This window comes from Gorilla gorilla, chromosome 10 (genome assembly GCF_029281585.2).
Source record: "Gorilla gorilla gorilla isolate KB3781 chromosome 10, NHGRI_mGorGor1-v2.1_pri, whole genome shotgun sequence".
Classification (NCBI taxonomy): domain Eukaryota; kingdom Metazoa; phylum Chordata; class Mammalia; order Primates; family Hominidae; genus Gorilla; species Gorilla gorilla.
The window spans coordinates 22174990-22191892 of record NC_073234.2 but is presented as its reverse complement, the minus strand read 5'-3'; the positions used below and the strand labels follow the sequence as shown (position 1 = coordinate 22191892).

The window sequence follows — 16903 nt, the reverse complement described above, 5'->3', positions numbered from 1 at the left end:
CGGGAGCATCATACCTTCCTCACTGGACTCATCACTTGAGAAGACAACTTTGGGCTTCTTTTTGGAAGCTCGCTGCTGGGTGTTTGGATGCCGACGGGTAGTACGGCGGGGCTCTGGTGTGACAAAGTCATTGTCTGAGGCTGTAGAAGCCAGAGGCTGGTGCCTAGAACCTAGAAAAGGCAGGAAAACGTGATTTAAAAAAGAAGAAGATACAAATCACTGCAGGAGGGGAGGGCCCAGTCTGGTCTCGCCCGCACAGGCTGCCTTACGTACCAGTGGATGGTTTCTTGGCTGATGGCGCTCTCTGGCTACCTGCTTGGCCAATCTCAAGCTCCTCGATTCCATCCAAACCTCTGGTATGACAGGCCCGAAGCTTCTGCTCAAATTCATCTATTATAGCCTGGAGGGAGAAAAGGAGATTCAGAGCAGGCCTGAAAACAGTTACTTCTGATTAAAAAGAAACAAGGCCATGGAAGACATGGAGGCCTTAAACGCACATTACTAAGAAGCCAAGGTGAGAAGGCTCCATACCGGATCATTCCAATGATACATTCCAGAAAAGACAAAGTGATGGCAACAGTAAAAAGATCAGGGGTTGTGGGGAGAGAGGGATAAACAGGTGGAGCGCAGGGGATTTGTAAGGCAGTGAAACTCTTCTGTATGATACTGCAATGGTGGGTACATGTCATTACGTGCAGTGAACTCCAAGGTAAACCATGACTTTAGGAGATGATGTGTAAGTGTAGGTTCAGCTGTAACAAATGTGCCACCCTGGTGCAGGATGTTGAAGGTGGGGAAGGCTGTGATGTGTAGGGGCAAGGGGTAGAAGGGAACTCCCTGTACTTTCTGCTCAATTTTGCTTTGAACCTAAAACTGCTCTGAAAAATAAAAACTATTAAAAACAAACAAACAAGAATTGGATGAGATGCTGCTTTGGTTGTGTTTTTGGAGTAATAAAAAAAGAACTGGAGACAAAGATCTGGTCTTGGGTCACTCTGGCAATTTGTTTGCAACCCAGCTGGGGATAAGTAGGACGGGAATGTGACTGCAAGAGCCGGATGCTGCCCAGGGCCGGCAGATGTCTTAGCCAGCCCAGAACCCAACAGGCATTGAAGTGTCCCGTGCTGCTCACCTTGCCCTCAGGCTTGGCCCCACGTCGCAGCTTGCCCACAACTGACAAAAAAGCACTGAAGATGGACTCATCTGACAGTTTGTCTCCAAAACAGTCAAAATTGTCAAGCATCTTACGGAGGCCTCGCTCTGTGAGGGGCAGCTGTGACACACAGTAGGCCAGGTCTCGGTGCTGCCGCTCAGTTCTGCAAATAGGAAGGGCTTTGTGAGGAACTGGGAGATCCAGCTAGTAAAGGCTCAACCTTCCCCATCAGCCTCCCCAGTCCCAGGGATGCCACAGTGGGGGCACTGAAGGGGTGAGGGATGGGCCTTTCTCCCCTGCAGGGCCCCGCTCAGCACAAAGAACCCTCAGGGAGGGCAGCATACCGGGATGTGCGGAACCGCTGACACAGCTTTTCCACCAGGCTCTCTGTCTGCTTGTCCTTGGTGATGTAGGAGAGGAGCTGTCTGCAGGAAGGGGAGATGAGGATGTGCGATGGCCCAGGGCCAGCTCTGCCATCCACTAAGACCAACCCTGGACCCTCCCCCAGCACTCGTCTTCTCTGATGTTTTCTGCCACGGCCCCTGTCTGCCTCACCACTCCCCTTGCCCTGTCCTATTCAGCAGAGAGGGACCCCCCCCCCTCCGGAATTTTCACTGTGAATGGAAATTAACAGGGCAGCTTCTAGGGAGTGAGTGCTACTGTATGTCTGCCACCATGTTAGGATCTTTATCTTATTTAATATTTTCAAGAACTAAGGGTTAAGTATCATCAGCCTCAAAAGAAGAGGAAATAGGCACAAAGAGAGGCTAAGTTATTGCCAAAGGCTGTACAGCTAGAGTAGCCGAGGTGGAATTCAAATACAGGTGTGTCTGATTCCTAAGCCAGTGCTATGTGGAAAATGTGCCCCAGGGCCCGGGGAGCAATACTTCATGATGGTGTGGAAAGGCTCTTCCTCCACCCCCAGCTCGGGGTCTGACAGGCGGCTGATGATATCTGGAAGGAGATTATAGATTGTGTTGCCCTGTAAGACAGAGAGAGCCATGTTAAGGAGATGAGGTGACCTACATATTCCCTCTGCAGCAAGCCCTCAGTGCCTCTCTGCCTCTCACCTTGTGGGAGAGCTCGTTGAAGAAGTTCTTGGCCAGGGCAGCAATCTGAGGCTCGGGGTCGATGAGCAGCACCGCCATCTCGCTGACCTGCCCCTTCACCTTCACCATGTCCTTGAGGATCAGGTGGGTCATCACCAGCCCCGCTGTTTTCCGCACTTGCTGAGCAGGGTCCCGGAGGCTAGGAATGGAATTGCGGGTCATGGGGACCGAGACCTCCGGACTACACCCTAACACTGGTAGAAAAGGCCCTCAGCAGGAATCAATTATCCCATGCTCCGCCACTCCAGAAGCAGTCAGAAAGCTGTCTAGAGTTGAAAGCTGGAGTGGGGGAAAGAGGTGAAGCTTCTAACCAGAAGTGTCAGTCCCACTGGGGTGACTCTTAGCCAGGGGCCTGTACAGGTCAAGTATCAAGCAGATGTTCGCGGTGATGCCAAAGCCTAGGGGAAGAGCCCTGGTGATTCTCACACTGACTCTCAACAGACTCTGGGGCTCCTGGGAACTGCCACCATGTTGTGAGGGGTCTCTTACCGAGCATACAGATGAGGAGTCCAGGGGTCCACCAGATTGGGAAAGCGGATGGCCAGATCCCCAGTGGCAACCATGAGGTTAGACCGGACAATGGGAAGTGGAGACTTTTCCAGCATGGTGAACAGAAGACGAAGCTGGGAGTCGCAGAAAGTGGCACTAGGAGCAAGAAGAGGATCATTAGGGAAGCCATTTCATCCCCATCTTCCTTGAGAAGGGGGTGCCAACCCCACGGCCTACCTGATCATGCAGAACTTGCCAAGGGCAAGTGAAGCAGCTGCAGAGAGGTCTGGGTTGCTATAGAGGCCTGGGTTGTTACAGACTTTAAGCAAGAGTGGAACAAAGGCAGCCAGTGTCTGTTTGCCTGTTGGAAGAGTAACTGCAGGTTTGGGACAGGTTATCTCAACTGGGAAGAAACTGCTGAGTGCAGCCATTTTTCTTACCATCCAACAGTTCCATCTCGCAGATGCCACGGATTAGTTCTGCCTCTGTGTCATCTGCTGTTGCCCCAACCAGCCCCAGCTCCTCCTCCATGGTGGTCTCAGAGCTCGTATTCTAAAGGGAATGAAATCGGGGATCATGGATAAGCAGAGACAACATTTTTGATTCCAGCCCATACTTTGTTTTGCATGAACAAAGTGAGGAAGGGCAAATTCTACAAAACCATTTAGAGAATTGTCAAATGTGTCTGTAAAGAGAAAGGATTCCTGAATTAAGCAGGGAAACAATGAGGTCCCTATTTGTTTTAAGATGCCAAAGCGTGTTTCTGCACCTCTTCCTCATGGAAGACATCGTTTCCTATATATGGTAAACAGATGGATCACGCCAGACAATGGTTCAAAGTCACAGAGGTCAGACTTTTCTCCAGCGCTGCAAGGCTCTGTGTCTTATTTGTCTGCAAGACATCACTGCCTCTAGTGGAGAGAACACAAGGCCCCATCCGGGGCCAGGCCGGCAATGGAAGCTGATGGAAAAGGCCGGCGGGTACGTGCGTGTTCTAACAAACCCTGCCTCAGACACAAAGCCTCTGTTTTATGCTGAGGTCTCTAACTCCACACTCTGCATTTACCTAAATCTTTCCTTCCTGGGTGATCACTGACAGTTTCGTCATTGTTCACACGAACCTTTCCTAGGGTAGTAGCCACAGAGAGGCAGAAACTCTTCGCTTCATGTAATAGCAGAGGAGCAGAGATTGCCGGAAGGCGATCAGCTCAGTTCTGAGCTGAGGTTTGAAATAAATCTGGGAAGTGCTGAGGACATTCACACACCTTCTCCTTGGGATCTTTGGTCTTGTGCTCCTGTTCTTCCCGGAGAACTCGGCGCCGACAGAGCTCTCCACTCACTGCCTGCTCCAAGTGGACCAGCTGCTGCAGAGCCACATCCCCAGCCAGGGACAGCAGGTTCATCAACAGGAAAGTGGGGAGCATTGCGGGGGACTCCTCTGGAGGAGAGGGAGAGGGAAGGTGGGGCAAAGAGACATTTTTAAGTCCCACCAAACCTGAATCCGATTTTTACTGATCTTCCCCTTGCTCACGTGCTATTCAAACTAGTGAAGTAGTAAGAGTTGGGGGTAGGAACTGGCCCAACTTCAACTTGGACAAAAACGACACAGTGTACACTAAGGGTTGTTGCAGATAGTGGTGGTGGCAGTGGCTCCTGGCCCTGCAGGGAGAACAGAAGCTGGCTGCCGCAGTGGGTCAACCCCTGCCCACTTACTCCGGTCCTCCTGACTGGTTCTCTTCTCTTCTAGCTTCTCCAGGGCCTGTTTTGCACAACCCTGCAATATCTGGGCACAGATCACTTCGGGGCCCTCTGCCAGTTGGTAAATGAGGGTCACTGCCACCTCTTTGAATGGGATCCAGAGTGGGTCTGGGTGGACAAAGCCTGCAGAGGAGGAGGGAGAAGTTGTTCACTGCAACAAAGGGCCCAAATCTGCCCAAGGCCTTTCCTGAGAGCTCACCTTTTGTGACTGTCTCCCGCAGTCGCTCAAACAACCTGTGTTCCTGAGGCAGCCGGAAGGGGGGGTGACGTTTGCCCAGAGAAGGCTGTGGAGAGCAAGACAACGTGGGTGTGTGTACAGGGTAGACACGAGGATCTCCACTCTCCTTAGTTTGGGACCACCCCCACATACCTTTCTCCTATCCGAGATGTTGGCAATGGCATGGCACACCTGCTGGGCCAGCCTGTAGTCCTGTGGAAACTTCTCATCCAGCCCTATGCTCACCAGTGTGTCTAAATTGCTTCCCACAATTTCTGGCTTTCCTCTAGGGGAAGGAAGCCACAGAGTTAAAGGCAGTCATGGATTGGACTCAACGGGGGAGAAAGGGCCAATAGGGATAGGTACCAGCACCTCATGTGGTGTCTAGAGCCGTGGAGCACTATAGCGTGGCTCTGCCGCAGGGCCAGCCTCTTGGGTCCTGTTGCTTTACTGAATCCCACTACTACTAGGCAGGAGGGCTGGTCCTCTATTTGCTTTTCCATTTAGGTGGCGTTATAACTCACGGCAGAGCTCAGTTGGGCCTCACTGTGACAATGTCACTGAAGGAAAAGGAGCCTTCTCAGAACCTTCCTTTGCTCTCCCACCCCATTGCCTGCTGGATTTGAGCCTCACCGTGCCATCATGCCAAGAAGGATGACAGAGGAACAGCGCTCCAGAGGACAGCAGGCGACCTTCTCGGTGGCCCGCTCCCACAGCAGCTGGGTCACTGCTGGTTTCAACTCATCCTTCTGCACAAACTCACAGAGCTAAGGAGAAAAGAAAAAGGGCTCAAGCCAAAAATGAACAATTCCTTGATCTTTGGTCTGCTTTTCTGAAGATGATATTGAGAACCTGAAGTAGACAAAAGTAATACTTAGGAAGGGAAAAAGAAAGAGGAGGTTCAAAATGTACAGCAGGGTCTTGAGAGGCTTTCCATTCTCTACTTTTCTACTCTCATGCCTTCAAAACTATTTTATTCAAGTGACATATCGAAACTGACCTTTTGAGTTCCACGTGGGTCCATAGTTCTAAGTCTGGAGATTTCTAACAGGTTTTCTTGCCGTTACCACAAACTCAACATGTCTAACATGGAAGCCATCATCCTTCCTTGCCTTTTCATTTTGCCAGTGGTATCAACACTTTATCAGTAATATGTGCTTAAAATTTCGGTCACCTAATTTCGGCTCACTGCAAGCTCTGCCTCCCGGGTTCACGCCATTCTCCTGCCTCAGCCTCCCGAGTAGCTGGGACTACAGGTGCCCAGCACCACACCTGGCTAATTTTTTTGTATTTTTAGTAAAGACGGGGTTTCGCCATGTTGGCCAGGCTGGTCTCGAACTCCTGACCTCAGACCTCAGGTAATCTGCTGCCTTGGCCTCCCAAAGTGCTGGGATTACAGACGTGAGCCATCACGCCTGGTCTTTTCCAGATAATTTGAACCAGAACACAATCTTCTTTGTTCTACAATGTGAACTGTGCTCTTTCTTGGGTTCTGTTTGAAATGCCCTCCCTCCTTGCTCTGATTCTCTAAATCCTACTCATCTTTCGAGACCCAGCTTAAGTCCTACCACCTTCAGGAAGCTTCCTTGACCATTCTACCCCAAACCGCTGTTTCCTACTCTGTATCCCTCAGTAGAACACAGAAGTTAAGAGTATGTTTTCTAGAGCTCTTATTGCCTGAGTTTGAATCTCAAACTTTGCCACTAGCTGTAACCAGCCAAGTTCAGTAACTTCTCTGTGCCTCAGATTTCTCATTGTAAAATGCAGATAATGCTACCTCACAGGGCTGTCGTGAGGATTAAACAAGTTACTGTGAGTAACGTGTGAGTGCCTGTCATATATTCAATGCCATATAAGTGAGGTTGTTATTATTGCTATGACAACCATTACCCATACAACTCATTCTGGCACTTTATTATCTACCTGCTGCATTGTTCTAAAAATGTTCTGTGGTTTTTCACTACCAACTAGACTGTTGGCTCCTTTAAAGTTGGGAACATGAAAGCAAATAGTCTTATACTTCTTTCTGGAGCTAAGTAAATTGCTAAATACATAGTAATAACTCAATAATACTTGTTGCCAGGCGCTTTGGCTCACGCCTGTAATCCCAGCACTCTGGGAGGTTGAGGCGGGTGGATCACGAGGTCAAGGGTTCGAGACCAGCTCGGGCAACATGGTGAAACCCCGTCTCTACTAAAGATACAAAAAACTAGCCGGGCATGGTGGCACATGCATGTAATTCCAGTTACTCAGGAGGCTGAGGCAGGAGAACTGCTTGAACCTGGGAGGCGGAGGTTGCAGTGAACCAAGATTGTGCCACTGCACTCCAGCTTGGGCAATGGGGCGTGACTCCGTCTCAAAAAAAAAAAAAAAAAAAAAAAACCACAATACTTGTTGAATGAATAAAGAAAGAGAAAGCAGGAAGCCTTACAATTTCCTCAAGACACTGAATGGTCCCAACCGAGGCATCCACTAGCAGCAGAGAGAGATTCTGAATCAAAGCCTGGGCCTTGGCTCTGTGGGAACAGCAGAGATCAGCGGTCATTATAAGATTGGGAAGCTGAACTTGGCAAACAGTGATTAGGGCTATCCCACCACAGTGCTACAAAACTGCTCTCCCTGGAAACCGAGCCCCACCCTAAGCCCCACTATGATGGACTGTCTATGGATCTGGAACTCCTCTGGAGAAATGCACCTCTTCCTTTAGGAGACAAGGGAAGTCCTGTGAGAAGCTGACCTTGGAAAAGTCAGCAAAGGCAAAAGCACCCCATATACCTGGCAGAGTCCCCTTTGGGGTTGAGGTAGAGTTGGCGGTAGGCATTAAGCACGGCTTCCCGGACACCAGGCTCCTTAGACCAGATGAGAGGCAGCATACGGCGCACCCCAAACAGGGCCTGGGGTACCCCAAATTGGAAGACCATCACAAAGAATTCAATCACCTCCTGCACCACTGAGAGAACATGTACAAATGTTACCTATCTACTTCGCAAAACTCCCCCAATACCTAACGACAGAACCTTTCTGAATGTAGCAAGATGCAAATGGAGGCCTTCCGCATTTTCCCCGAGAATGTCGACTCCTCCTATGATGCCTTATCATGAAATACTATATGCATTAAAAAAATGTATAAGCTGTAAGTGGCTAGAGGAAGCAAACAGAAAAAAAGAACCCCTGCCTTCTTTTTTTCTTTTCTTAAGACACAGGTTCTTACTCTGTTGCTCCGGCTAGAGTGCAGTGGCATGACCACAGCTCACTGTAGCCTCAAACTCCCGGGCTCAAGCAATCCTCCTGCCCAGCCTTCCAAGTAGCTGGAACTACAGGTGTGTGCCATCACGCCCAGCTAGTTTTTGTTTCTTTGTAGAGATGGGGTCTTGCTATGTTGCCCAGGCTGCTCTCGAACTCCTGGCCTCAACCTTTCCTCCTGCTTTGGCCTCCCAATGTGTAGGGATTACAAGCATGAGCCATCGCGCCCAGCCGAGAACCCCTGCCTTTTAAAGGAGCAGATAGATATATCAATAAAATATGGAAAAGAACTCCAAGATCCATGGCCGGGTGCAGTGGCTCACACCTGTAATACCAGCACTTTGGGAGGCTGACGCAGAAGAATTGCCTGAGCCCAGGAGTTGGAGACCAGCCTGGGCAACAAAGGAAAGCCCCATCTCTATTATTAATAAAAATTTTAAACATTAAAAAATCCAAAAGAACCCCAAGGCTGTCCTTACAGAAAGGGACTCTGGCATACCTGTAGTTGTGTTTTCATACATCATCTTGCTGATGATGCCAATGGCCTCTGTAATCTTCCGGGAGAAGCTGTAGGCATCCTGCAGATACTGTACCAGCATCTCCTGCTTCACCAGTTCATCATTTACCCTGGATTCCTCAGGATCCAACATATTGGGTTTATTTTTACAGACAGTCTGTCCTGTGACCATGTTTCCTGTAGACTCCCGGGGATTCTTTTCTTGTGTGGAAGCTGCTGGGCCTAAGGAGTTAGAGAAGTACAGGATGGTTTCGTTCAAGGGGATACAGGGGAATCCAACAGCTGTCAACATTCCTGGATATTTACTTATTTATTTTCCTCCTTCTTTTCTTTTGAGATGGGGTCTCACTCTGTTGCCTAGGCTGTGCAGTGGCAATGATCACCGCTCACTGCAGCCTCAACTTCCCTGGGCTCAGGTGATTCTCTCACTTCAGCCTCCTGAGCAGTTGGGACTACAGGTGCGTGCCACCGCACCTGGCTAATTTTTTTTTTGGTATCCCTTGTAGAGATGGGGGTTTCGTCATGTTGCTCAGGCTGATTTTGAACTCCTGGGCTCAAGCAATCCTCCTGCCTTGGCCTCCCAAAGTGTTAGGATTACAGGCATAAGCCACGACATCTGGCCCTGGATATCTCTTTTCACAATGTGAAGATATGAAATTAAAACTTACTCTAAAATATCTAAATTTCTCAAAAACCATACCTAAAGACCGCTATGGTCTGGACAGTCACCCTGTGACTATCAATCTTAGGCCCGTGGGCTGCTTCCATTCCAGAGCAAAAGTAATGCCAATTCATCTCTGGGCTCTTCAGCACCAGGTTCTGTTAACCAGGCCAATGATGGCATAAAGTTAATGCTCAGTAAATACCAGTTGACATGTGTTGTTTATTGACTGAAGAAGGAAAATGATTACCTTTGAAGATAAGTCCTAAGATATTCAAGAGCCTGGTCTCCTCTGACTCCTCTGGGTCTATATGACTGAAGGGTTCGGACTCCTGGAAGTGGCCTGTGGCTTCTCGAGTGAGAATGATGGCCTGTCTGAAAGAACACCAGCCTGTCAGTACCCAGAAGAATGTCACTGCAGCCGTTTGTAAGGGAGCTTACCTCATGATTCTATCAAGTCCCTGGATCTACTGCCCAGAGAAAAGGAGCACTTAACACGCTTAAAAAGTTGTTACAGCACCTACTAAGGGGTAGGGCTCAAAACACTTTGCCTATTTTTTCCCCCGACTGCTCATCTGCAAACACTTTTCCTATTTCTGAACCTACAAGGCATTACTACAGTCTTCAAAAAAACTCCAATAAGGCTTTTTAAAGTTTTAAAATCATAAACCTACTCCAAACACCTGTTTAAAAACTTTCCTAAGTTTAGAAACAATAAACTTTCAATAATTAGTTAATTCAGGCACATCCAGACAATAAGATTCTATGTAGTCATAAAAAATAATGGGGACACGTGAGCCCAGGAATTTGAGATCAGTCTGGGCAACACAGGGAGACCCAACTATACAAAAAGTAAAAAAAGTTAGCCGGGTGTGATGTTGTGTGCCTGTGGGTGTGATGGTGTATGCCTGTGGGTGTGATGGTGTGTGCCTGTGGGTGTGATGGTGTATGCCTGTGGGTGTGATGGTGTGTGCCTGTGGGTGTGATGGTGTGTGCCTGTGGTCTCAGCTACTCGAGGGAGCTGAGGTGGGAGGATCACTTGAGCCTGGGAGATCAAAGCTGCAGTGAGTTGTGATCATACCACTGTACTCCAGCATGGGCAAAAGAGTGAGACACTCTCTCTCTCAAAAAAAAGAGGAGAGTGGGAAACTAGTTATGTATAAATATATGTGTGTATATATATATATATATATATATTTTTTTTTTTTTTTTTTTAGAGACAGAGTCTTGTTCTGTCACCCAGGCTAAAGTGTAGTGGCATGATCTTGGCTCACTATAACCTCTGCTTCCTAGGTTCGAGTGATTCTCATGCCTCAGCTCCCCAAATAGCTAGGATTACAGGTACGTGCCACCACACCTGGCCAATTTTTGTAATTTTAGCAGAGATGGGTTTTGCCATTTCGCCATGTTGGCCAGGCTGGCCTCAAACTCCTGGCCTCAAGAGATCCACCAGCCTTGGGCTCCCAAGGTGCTGGGATTACAGGTGTGAGCCACTGCACCTGGCCATCTATAAAATTTTTTTTTTTTTTGAGATGGACTCTTCCTCTGTCACCCAGGGTAGAGTGTAGCGGAGCGATCTCAGCTCACTGCAACCTCTGCTTCCTGGGTTCAAGCAATTCTCCTGCCTCAGCCTCCCAAGTAGCTGGGATTACGGGCATGAGCCATTGTGCCCAGCCATAAATATTTTTAAAAACCACTGAGACACATAGTTAAGTGAAAAAAACAAGATGGTAGATCAGTGGGCAGAGAATTCTATCAGTCATATAAAAGGGGGAAAAAAAGAATATATGTTTGACTGCTTGTCTACATGTTATCTTCTTGCCACGTTGCCCAGGCTGGCAAAAGCCAGGCCTGGTGGTGTGTACCTGTAATCCCAGCTACAAATTATAAATAAATTAACCAGGCTACTCAGGAGGCTAATGTGGGAGATCGCTTGAGCCCAGCAGGTTGAGGCTACAGTGAGAGGCTGCAGTGAGCTGTGATTGCGCTACTGTACTCCAGCCTGGGCAACAGTGAGATTCTGTCTCAAAAACAAACAATCCTTTTCTAATTGACAGGAGAAAATACTAGAATGCTTGATGGAACATGCACTTATAAAACTATAGTCTCTATTTTTGCTTTAGCAAAATAAAAAGAGAGACACTAAAGTAACATAAGGGAGTCATAGGGCAAACAAGCCTCTCTCTAGCCTTTTAAAAACAGCCCAAGCCGGGCGTGGTGGCTCAAGCCTGTAATCCCAGCACTTTGGGAGGCCGAGGCAGGCGGATCACGAGGTCAGGAGATCGAGACCATCCTGGCTAACACAGTGAAACCCCGTCTCTACTAAAAATATAAAAAAAAAATTAGCTGGGCTTGGTGGCGGGCGCCTGTAGTCCCAGCTACTCGGGAGGCTGAGGCAGGAGAATGGCGTGAACCCAGGAGGTGGAGGTTGCAGTGAGCCAAGATCACACCACTACACTCCAGCCTGGGCAACAGAGCAAGACTCCGTCTCCAAAAAAAAAAATTCAGCCCAATTAGGTAAGAAGTAAATAAATAACAAATAACTTGTGGCTGAGGTTTAAGAATACTTGTTGGCAGCTGAGTGCGGTGGCTCACGCCTGTAATCATGGCACTTTGGGAGGCTGAGATGGGTGGATCACCTGAGGTCAGGAGTTCAAGACCAGCCTGGCCAACATGGTGAAACCCTGTCTCTACTAAAAATAAAAAAATTAGCCTGGTGTGGTGGTGCGCGCCTGTGGTCCCAGCTACTTGGGAGGCTGAGGCACGAGAATTGCTTGAACCTGGGAGGCAGAGGTTGCAGTGAGCCAAGATCGTGTCACTGTACTGCAGCCTGGGCAACAGAGTGAGTGAGACTCCATCTCAAAAAAAAAAAAAAAAAAAAACTTGTTGACGGCTGTAAGGGCTTTTGTTGTTAAGTTCTAGAGTCACAAAAACACTAGGAGAAATCTTTTCTCTAAGATCAGGATTCATACTAGGTTTGAAGATTAAGGTAGTATTAAGCATGTTTGATATTATTAGCTCACGAAATTTAGAATTAGAAAGTCCTTAGGGATCATAAGATCTAATCAACTTCTTATTTTATAGATAATGAAACCGAGGCACAGAAAGTTAAGCAACTTATTCAAGATCATACAACTAGAACTTATTTATAGATGCTCTTCTTCAATTGAAGGAGGACTCATGTTTGATTATAATATTGTTCACATTTAATTGTTTCAGTAGTTTTTTAAAACATTTATAAAGTAGAAACACATGCTTAATTGTGGACTAGGCCTATGGTCAGACCATTACTACATGAAAACATCTACCGTCACCTGGTGGCAGCATATCTGTGTGCAGTTCATTTAAAAGACACATTATGTAAGTTTCTCAAAGGTTAACTCTAAACATAAACAGATCATGAAGAATATCCCATTCTTTTGCCTACTTGTAACTAGCTTTGGCAAGCAGTTGATAGATGTGTCCTTTCACATCTTCAGTTGTCTCTGTATTGGCAATTTGCTCAGGAATCTCCTCCTCTCCCTGGGGAAGCTGTAGAAGCTGCTGCAGGGTAGACTTCAACTCTGGCAGCATGGCTTCCCACTCCTCCTCTGGGTCCAGCACTGCAGCTAAATGAGAGTGTCACTTAGTCTCTTTCACTAGAGTTTCTGACTGCAAGGAGAAGCCTGTCTGGCATTAGGACTCCAAGGCAGTAACTACTTACAAGCTGCTGCAGTTCGCCTCTGGGCCCTCATCTCTTGTAATTTCTGGGTCTCCTTCTGCAGTGGTCCGGCAAGGTCAGTATCACTAAGCTATCAGGTAAAATGAATAGCAGGGTCAGTAAATGACATAATTTCATCCCTGTTTCCATTTAATTCCTTCTCTTTTGGTGGACCAAGTCTACTTACCTTGCAGGAAAAAGGATTATTGGCTAGAAAACTGGCCAGCAGCTGGATGGCATTTTTACATACTAGCACTGACTTGTCTGCCAGACGTCCCACAGCTAAAGCCACCACTGCCTGGAAACGTGTCAGGGGGAGAGCCTGTGTAGGGTAGGAAGAGAAGAATCTGCTCAAGTCCCACATCATCCATTTTGTTCAAGATGATCTTTAAGTATACTCTAAACTGAGCTGCCCACTCACTCTAAAAACCCTTTCTACAGAATATAGATTAGCAGTACTCCTTGTAGTGGTAAGACACATTAGAGTCCTTAAAGAGAGCCAGATATCCTTGTCCTTGGTAGAGGAAGACTTTTACTACTGATAATAAAAATGTGAATTCTAGACCTCTTTGGGGCAGATATTTATCTTCAACACTGGACTCCTCTTTACACTGGTATATGGAGAGGTACCATATGTTTTTGCCACATAGAAGTTGGTTACCTTCTGCTGGACAATTCGGGTGAAGAGCTGCAAAACACGGCTCCGCACAAAGGAGTTGACATCATGGCCATGGGCTTGTAAAGTATCCAAGAACTGGTCTCTGGTGTCTCGGGCTGCTGCTTCCAGTTGATCGCCACTGAGAACCTGCAGCACCATCTCCGCCATGGCTGCCAGCACAGCATTGCGCATCATGTAATTCTGAGAGAGAGAAGCATAGAGGGTCGAACCTTTAGTCAAGGCGAAGCTTGCTTGTGCTTGGCCATAACTTTTTCCATTAACTGCCTAGGTATTCACTCCCAAGGTCACAGGAGAAAGCTGAATCCAAAGAGGACTTGTTGCTCAGACAATGCTAGAACAAGAGCCAAAACCAATTTTTCCTCATAGGGCTCACACAGGAAAGCATGGTAGTAGCTGAATAAAAAAATCACATCCACTCACCAACACACATTTGAAAAGCATTTATTAACTACCCTTCAGCTGAGGTCTCAAAGCTTTTGTTATTGTGGTTTTTTGTTTGTTTGTTTTTGAGATGGAGTCTCACTCTGTCACCAAGCTGGAGTGCAGTGGCGCCATCTCGACTCACTGCAACCTCTGCCTCCCTGGTTCAAGTAATTCTCCTGCCTCAGCCTCCCAAGTAGCTGGGATTACAGGCATGAGCCACCACACCCAGCTAATTTTTGTATTTTTAGTAGAGACGGGGTTTCACCAAGTTGGCCAGGGTGGTCTCAATCTCCTGACCTCATGTTCTGCCTGCCTCAACCTCCCAAAGTGCTGGGATTACATGCGTGAGCCACAGCGCCTGGCTGTTTTTTTTTTTTTTTTTTTTTGAGACGTTGTCTTGCTCTGTTGCCCAGGCTGGAGTGCAGTGGAGCAATCTCAGCTCACTGCAACCTATGCCTCCCAGGTTCAAGTGATTCTCCTGCCTCAGCCTCCCAAGCAGCTGGGATTACAGGTGCCCGCCACCACACCCAGCTAATTTTTGTATTTTTAGTAGAGACAGGGTTTCACCATATTGGCCAGGCTGGTCTCGAACTCCTGACCTCGTGATCCACCCTCCTCAGCCTCCCAAAGTGCTGAGATTATAGGCGTGAGCCACCGCGCCCGTCTGTGTGTTTTTTTTTGGTTTTTTTTTTGAGACAGAGTGTCGTTTTGTCACCCAGGTTGGAGTGCAGTGGTGCGATCTCGGCTCACTGTAACCTCCATTTCCCAGGCTCAAGCAACCCTCCCACTTCAGCCTCCCGAGTAGCTAGGATTACAGGCGTGCGCCACCACACCCAGCTAATTTTTTTTGTATTTTTAGTAGAGATGGAATTTCACCATGTTGGCCAGGCTAGTCTTAAACTCCTGACCTCAAGTGATCCGCCCACCTCAGCCTCCCAAAGTGCTGGGATTACAGGCGTGAGCCACCACACCTGGCCTCAAAGTCTTTGATCCTTACTAATAAATATCCCCTCCTTTCCCTCCCACTCTCCTTCCGATGCTTTACTGACAGAAAATGAGACAGAAACATGGAAATCAGCCTTAGAGTGCCAGCAAGCCCAATACGTAATCTAGTGGAGAGCAGGGTTAAGGTTTTGCCAGGCTAAGAACCAAAGAATAGGGTCTTGCACAAAAAGTTAAAGTAAATTAGATGAACAAGTGGACTGTCTTTGCCCTTGACATTCACCTAGGAGTGCCTAACATCAGTACGGGAATCAGCCAGGTTAGCATTCAGGGATAAAAGAGAATTGAGAGAGATGACATGGGTTGATTTGAGAAAGTTCATCGTTTGAGGAAGCAAGGCAAGCCAGCTGGTGGGAAGACGCTTTATCCTGAGGAATAGATGGGACTCAGAATCAAAGCTGAAGGCTAAGCATGGTAGCGCCTGCAATCCCAGCACTTCGGGAGGCTGAGGCAGGAGGGTTGCTTGAGACCAAGAGTTTGAGACTAGCCTGGGCAATACGGCAACACCCCACCTCTACAAAAACTAAAAAAATTAGCCAGGCATGGTAGTATGTGCCTGAAGTCCCAGCTACTTGGGAGGCTGAGGTGGGAGGATTGCTTGAGCCCAGGAGATCGAGGCTGCAATGAGCTATGATCGTGCTCCAGCATGGGTGACAGAGCCAGATCCTACCTCCAAGAAAAAAAAAAAAAATCAAAGCTGAGTTGCTCTTACTAGACTTAAGCTGCAGAAATGTCATCTCCCTTACCAGAACTGGATAAAAGCAATGTGAACTGAAAGATTAACAGATTAATAAAGAGCTCCTTATTCAACAAACTTGACCTGCTTCTCTAGAGAAAGGAAATGTCACAGTGATAAATCTAGACAACTTGTGAAAGCCACTTTCTTGTTCTGTTAAGAAACAGCCTTTCAACACTGGACTTAAAATCCCCAGAAAAAGCTCAGTGACCCCTAGTGGACCACCTACTTCTCCATCCAGGTGATCTAGCAAAATGCACATGCTGGACATCAGGATAGCTGGGACACGTTCTGCTAGTTCTGTCAGGAATGCTGCAAAGCCCTTTGTCCCTGAAGGGTCTCGACTCAGCTCTTGGGGACACTTTTGTCCAATCTCTCTACACAGGGAAGAAAACACAGCCATAGCAACATAGATCAATTATTCAGTTCCCAGTAAGGGAAGGTAAGACAGGTATCTAATATCTGAAGGAATCTACTGTTGCACAGATAATGTATTTCCAATCTTTCTTTATTCCCTCCCCAAGGAAAATAAGCATGAGAAACTTCGAGAAGGAAGAGTCACCTTACAATCTCTCCCACTATGCTCTTCATTCCGTAGTCAGTTGCCCATAGACTCACGGCTGCAACCAGTACAGGTGCCAGGTGTTCAAAGTGCTGCAGCATCTGGATGATCTTCACTGTAGCACCTGTGGAAGCACTAAACATGAGAAATTATGGGCAATACAAAAAAGGCGGGGCAAAGCGACTGGTAACTTACTGAGCATATGGTTATAACGGGTCAAGGCTACACCAAGCAGGTGTGTTATTGCTTCCCGAGTGGGGCGGTTCTTCTGGTGATTAATGGTGGGATTCTCCAGAAGGCGGTAGCAACAGCCAGTAACCAAACTGAGAAAGGAAGAGTTTGAGATGATGAAAGCAGCTGTCTGGATCCAATTGTATCACAGCCCTGCCTCATTCATTCTATCCCTACTGCTCCCAAAGTCAGGGTTTTCTTTATTCTAGCCATTACTTTCTATAACAAGTTGCTTTGCTTTGCTGACCCCAGTTAGGTACTCCTTCCTTCAAGATTACCAACTTTCAACCAGTTGTGATGCTGACAAAGAACCTGAATATATGATAAAAATATGACAGAGTTGGCCAGGTGTGGTGGCTCATGCCTGTAATCCCAGCACTTTGGGAGGCCGAGGCAGGTGGATCACGAGGTCAGGCATTCAAG

The 16903-nt window shown here is 47.6% G+C and overlaps 1 protein-coding gene across 2 annotated transcripts in view; it reads right to left on the bottom strand.

Moving 5' to 3' along the window:
* Positions 1-16903, bottom strand: part of NCAPD2 (non-SMC condensin I complex subunit D2) — a 37725-nt gene that overhangs the window by 883 nt on the left and 19939 nt on the right. For both annotated transcript variants that reach the window (XM_004052556.5, XM_063693766.1), the window contains 25 exons: positions 16445-16572; positions 16250-16373; positions 15917-16064; positions 13509-13706; positions 13035-13169; positions 12851-12938; positions 12575-12755; positions 9398-9522; positions 8469-8708; positions 7502-7676; positions 7158-7242; positions 5360-5493; positions 4880-5012; positions 4709-4793; positions 4465-4632; positions 4017-4189; positions 3192-3303; positions 2989-3112; positions 2752-2907; positions 2224-2401; positions 2041-2135; positions 1498-1578; positions 1133-1316; positions 274-400; positions 15-170 (listed from right to left, as the gene is read on the bottom strand). In XM_004052556.5, coding sequence (XP_004052604.3) covers positions 15-170; positions 274-400; positions 1133-1316; positions 1498-1578; positions 2041-2135; positions 2224-2401; positions 2752-2907; positions 2989-3112; positions 3192-3303; positions 4017-4189; positions 4465-4632; positions 4709-4793; positions 4880-5012; positions 5360-5493; positions 7158-7242; positions 7502-7676; positions 8469-8708; positions 9398-9522; positions 12575-12755; positions 12851-12938; positions 13035-13169; positions 13509-13706; positions 15917-16064; positions 16250-16373; positions 16445-16572 — 3533 coding nt within the window. The remainder of the gene's footprint in view (positions 1-14; positions 171-273; positions 401-1132; positions 1317-1497; positions 1579-2040; positions 2136-2223; positions 2402-2751; positions 2908-2988; positions 3113-3191; positions 3304-4016; positions 4190-4464; positions 4633-4708; positions 4794-4879; positions 5013-5359; positions 5494-7157; positions 7243-7501; positions 7677-8468; positions 8709-9397; positions 9523-12574; positions 12756-12850; positions 12939-13034; positions 13170-13508; positions 13707-15916; positions 16065-16249; positions 16374-16444; positions 16573-16903) is intronic.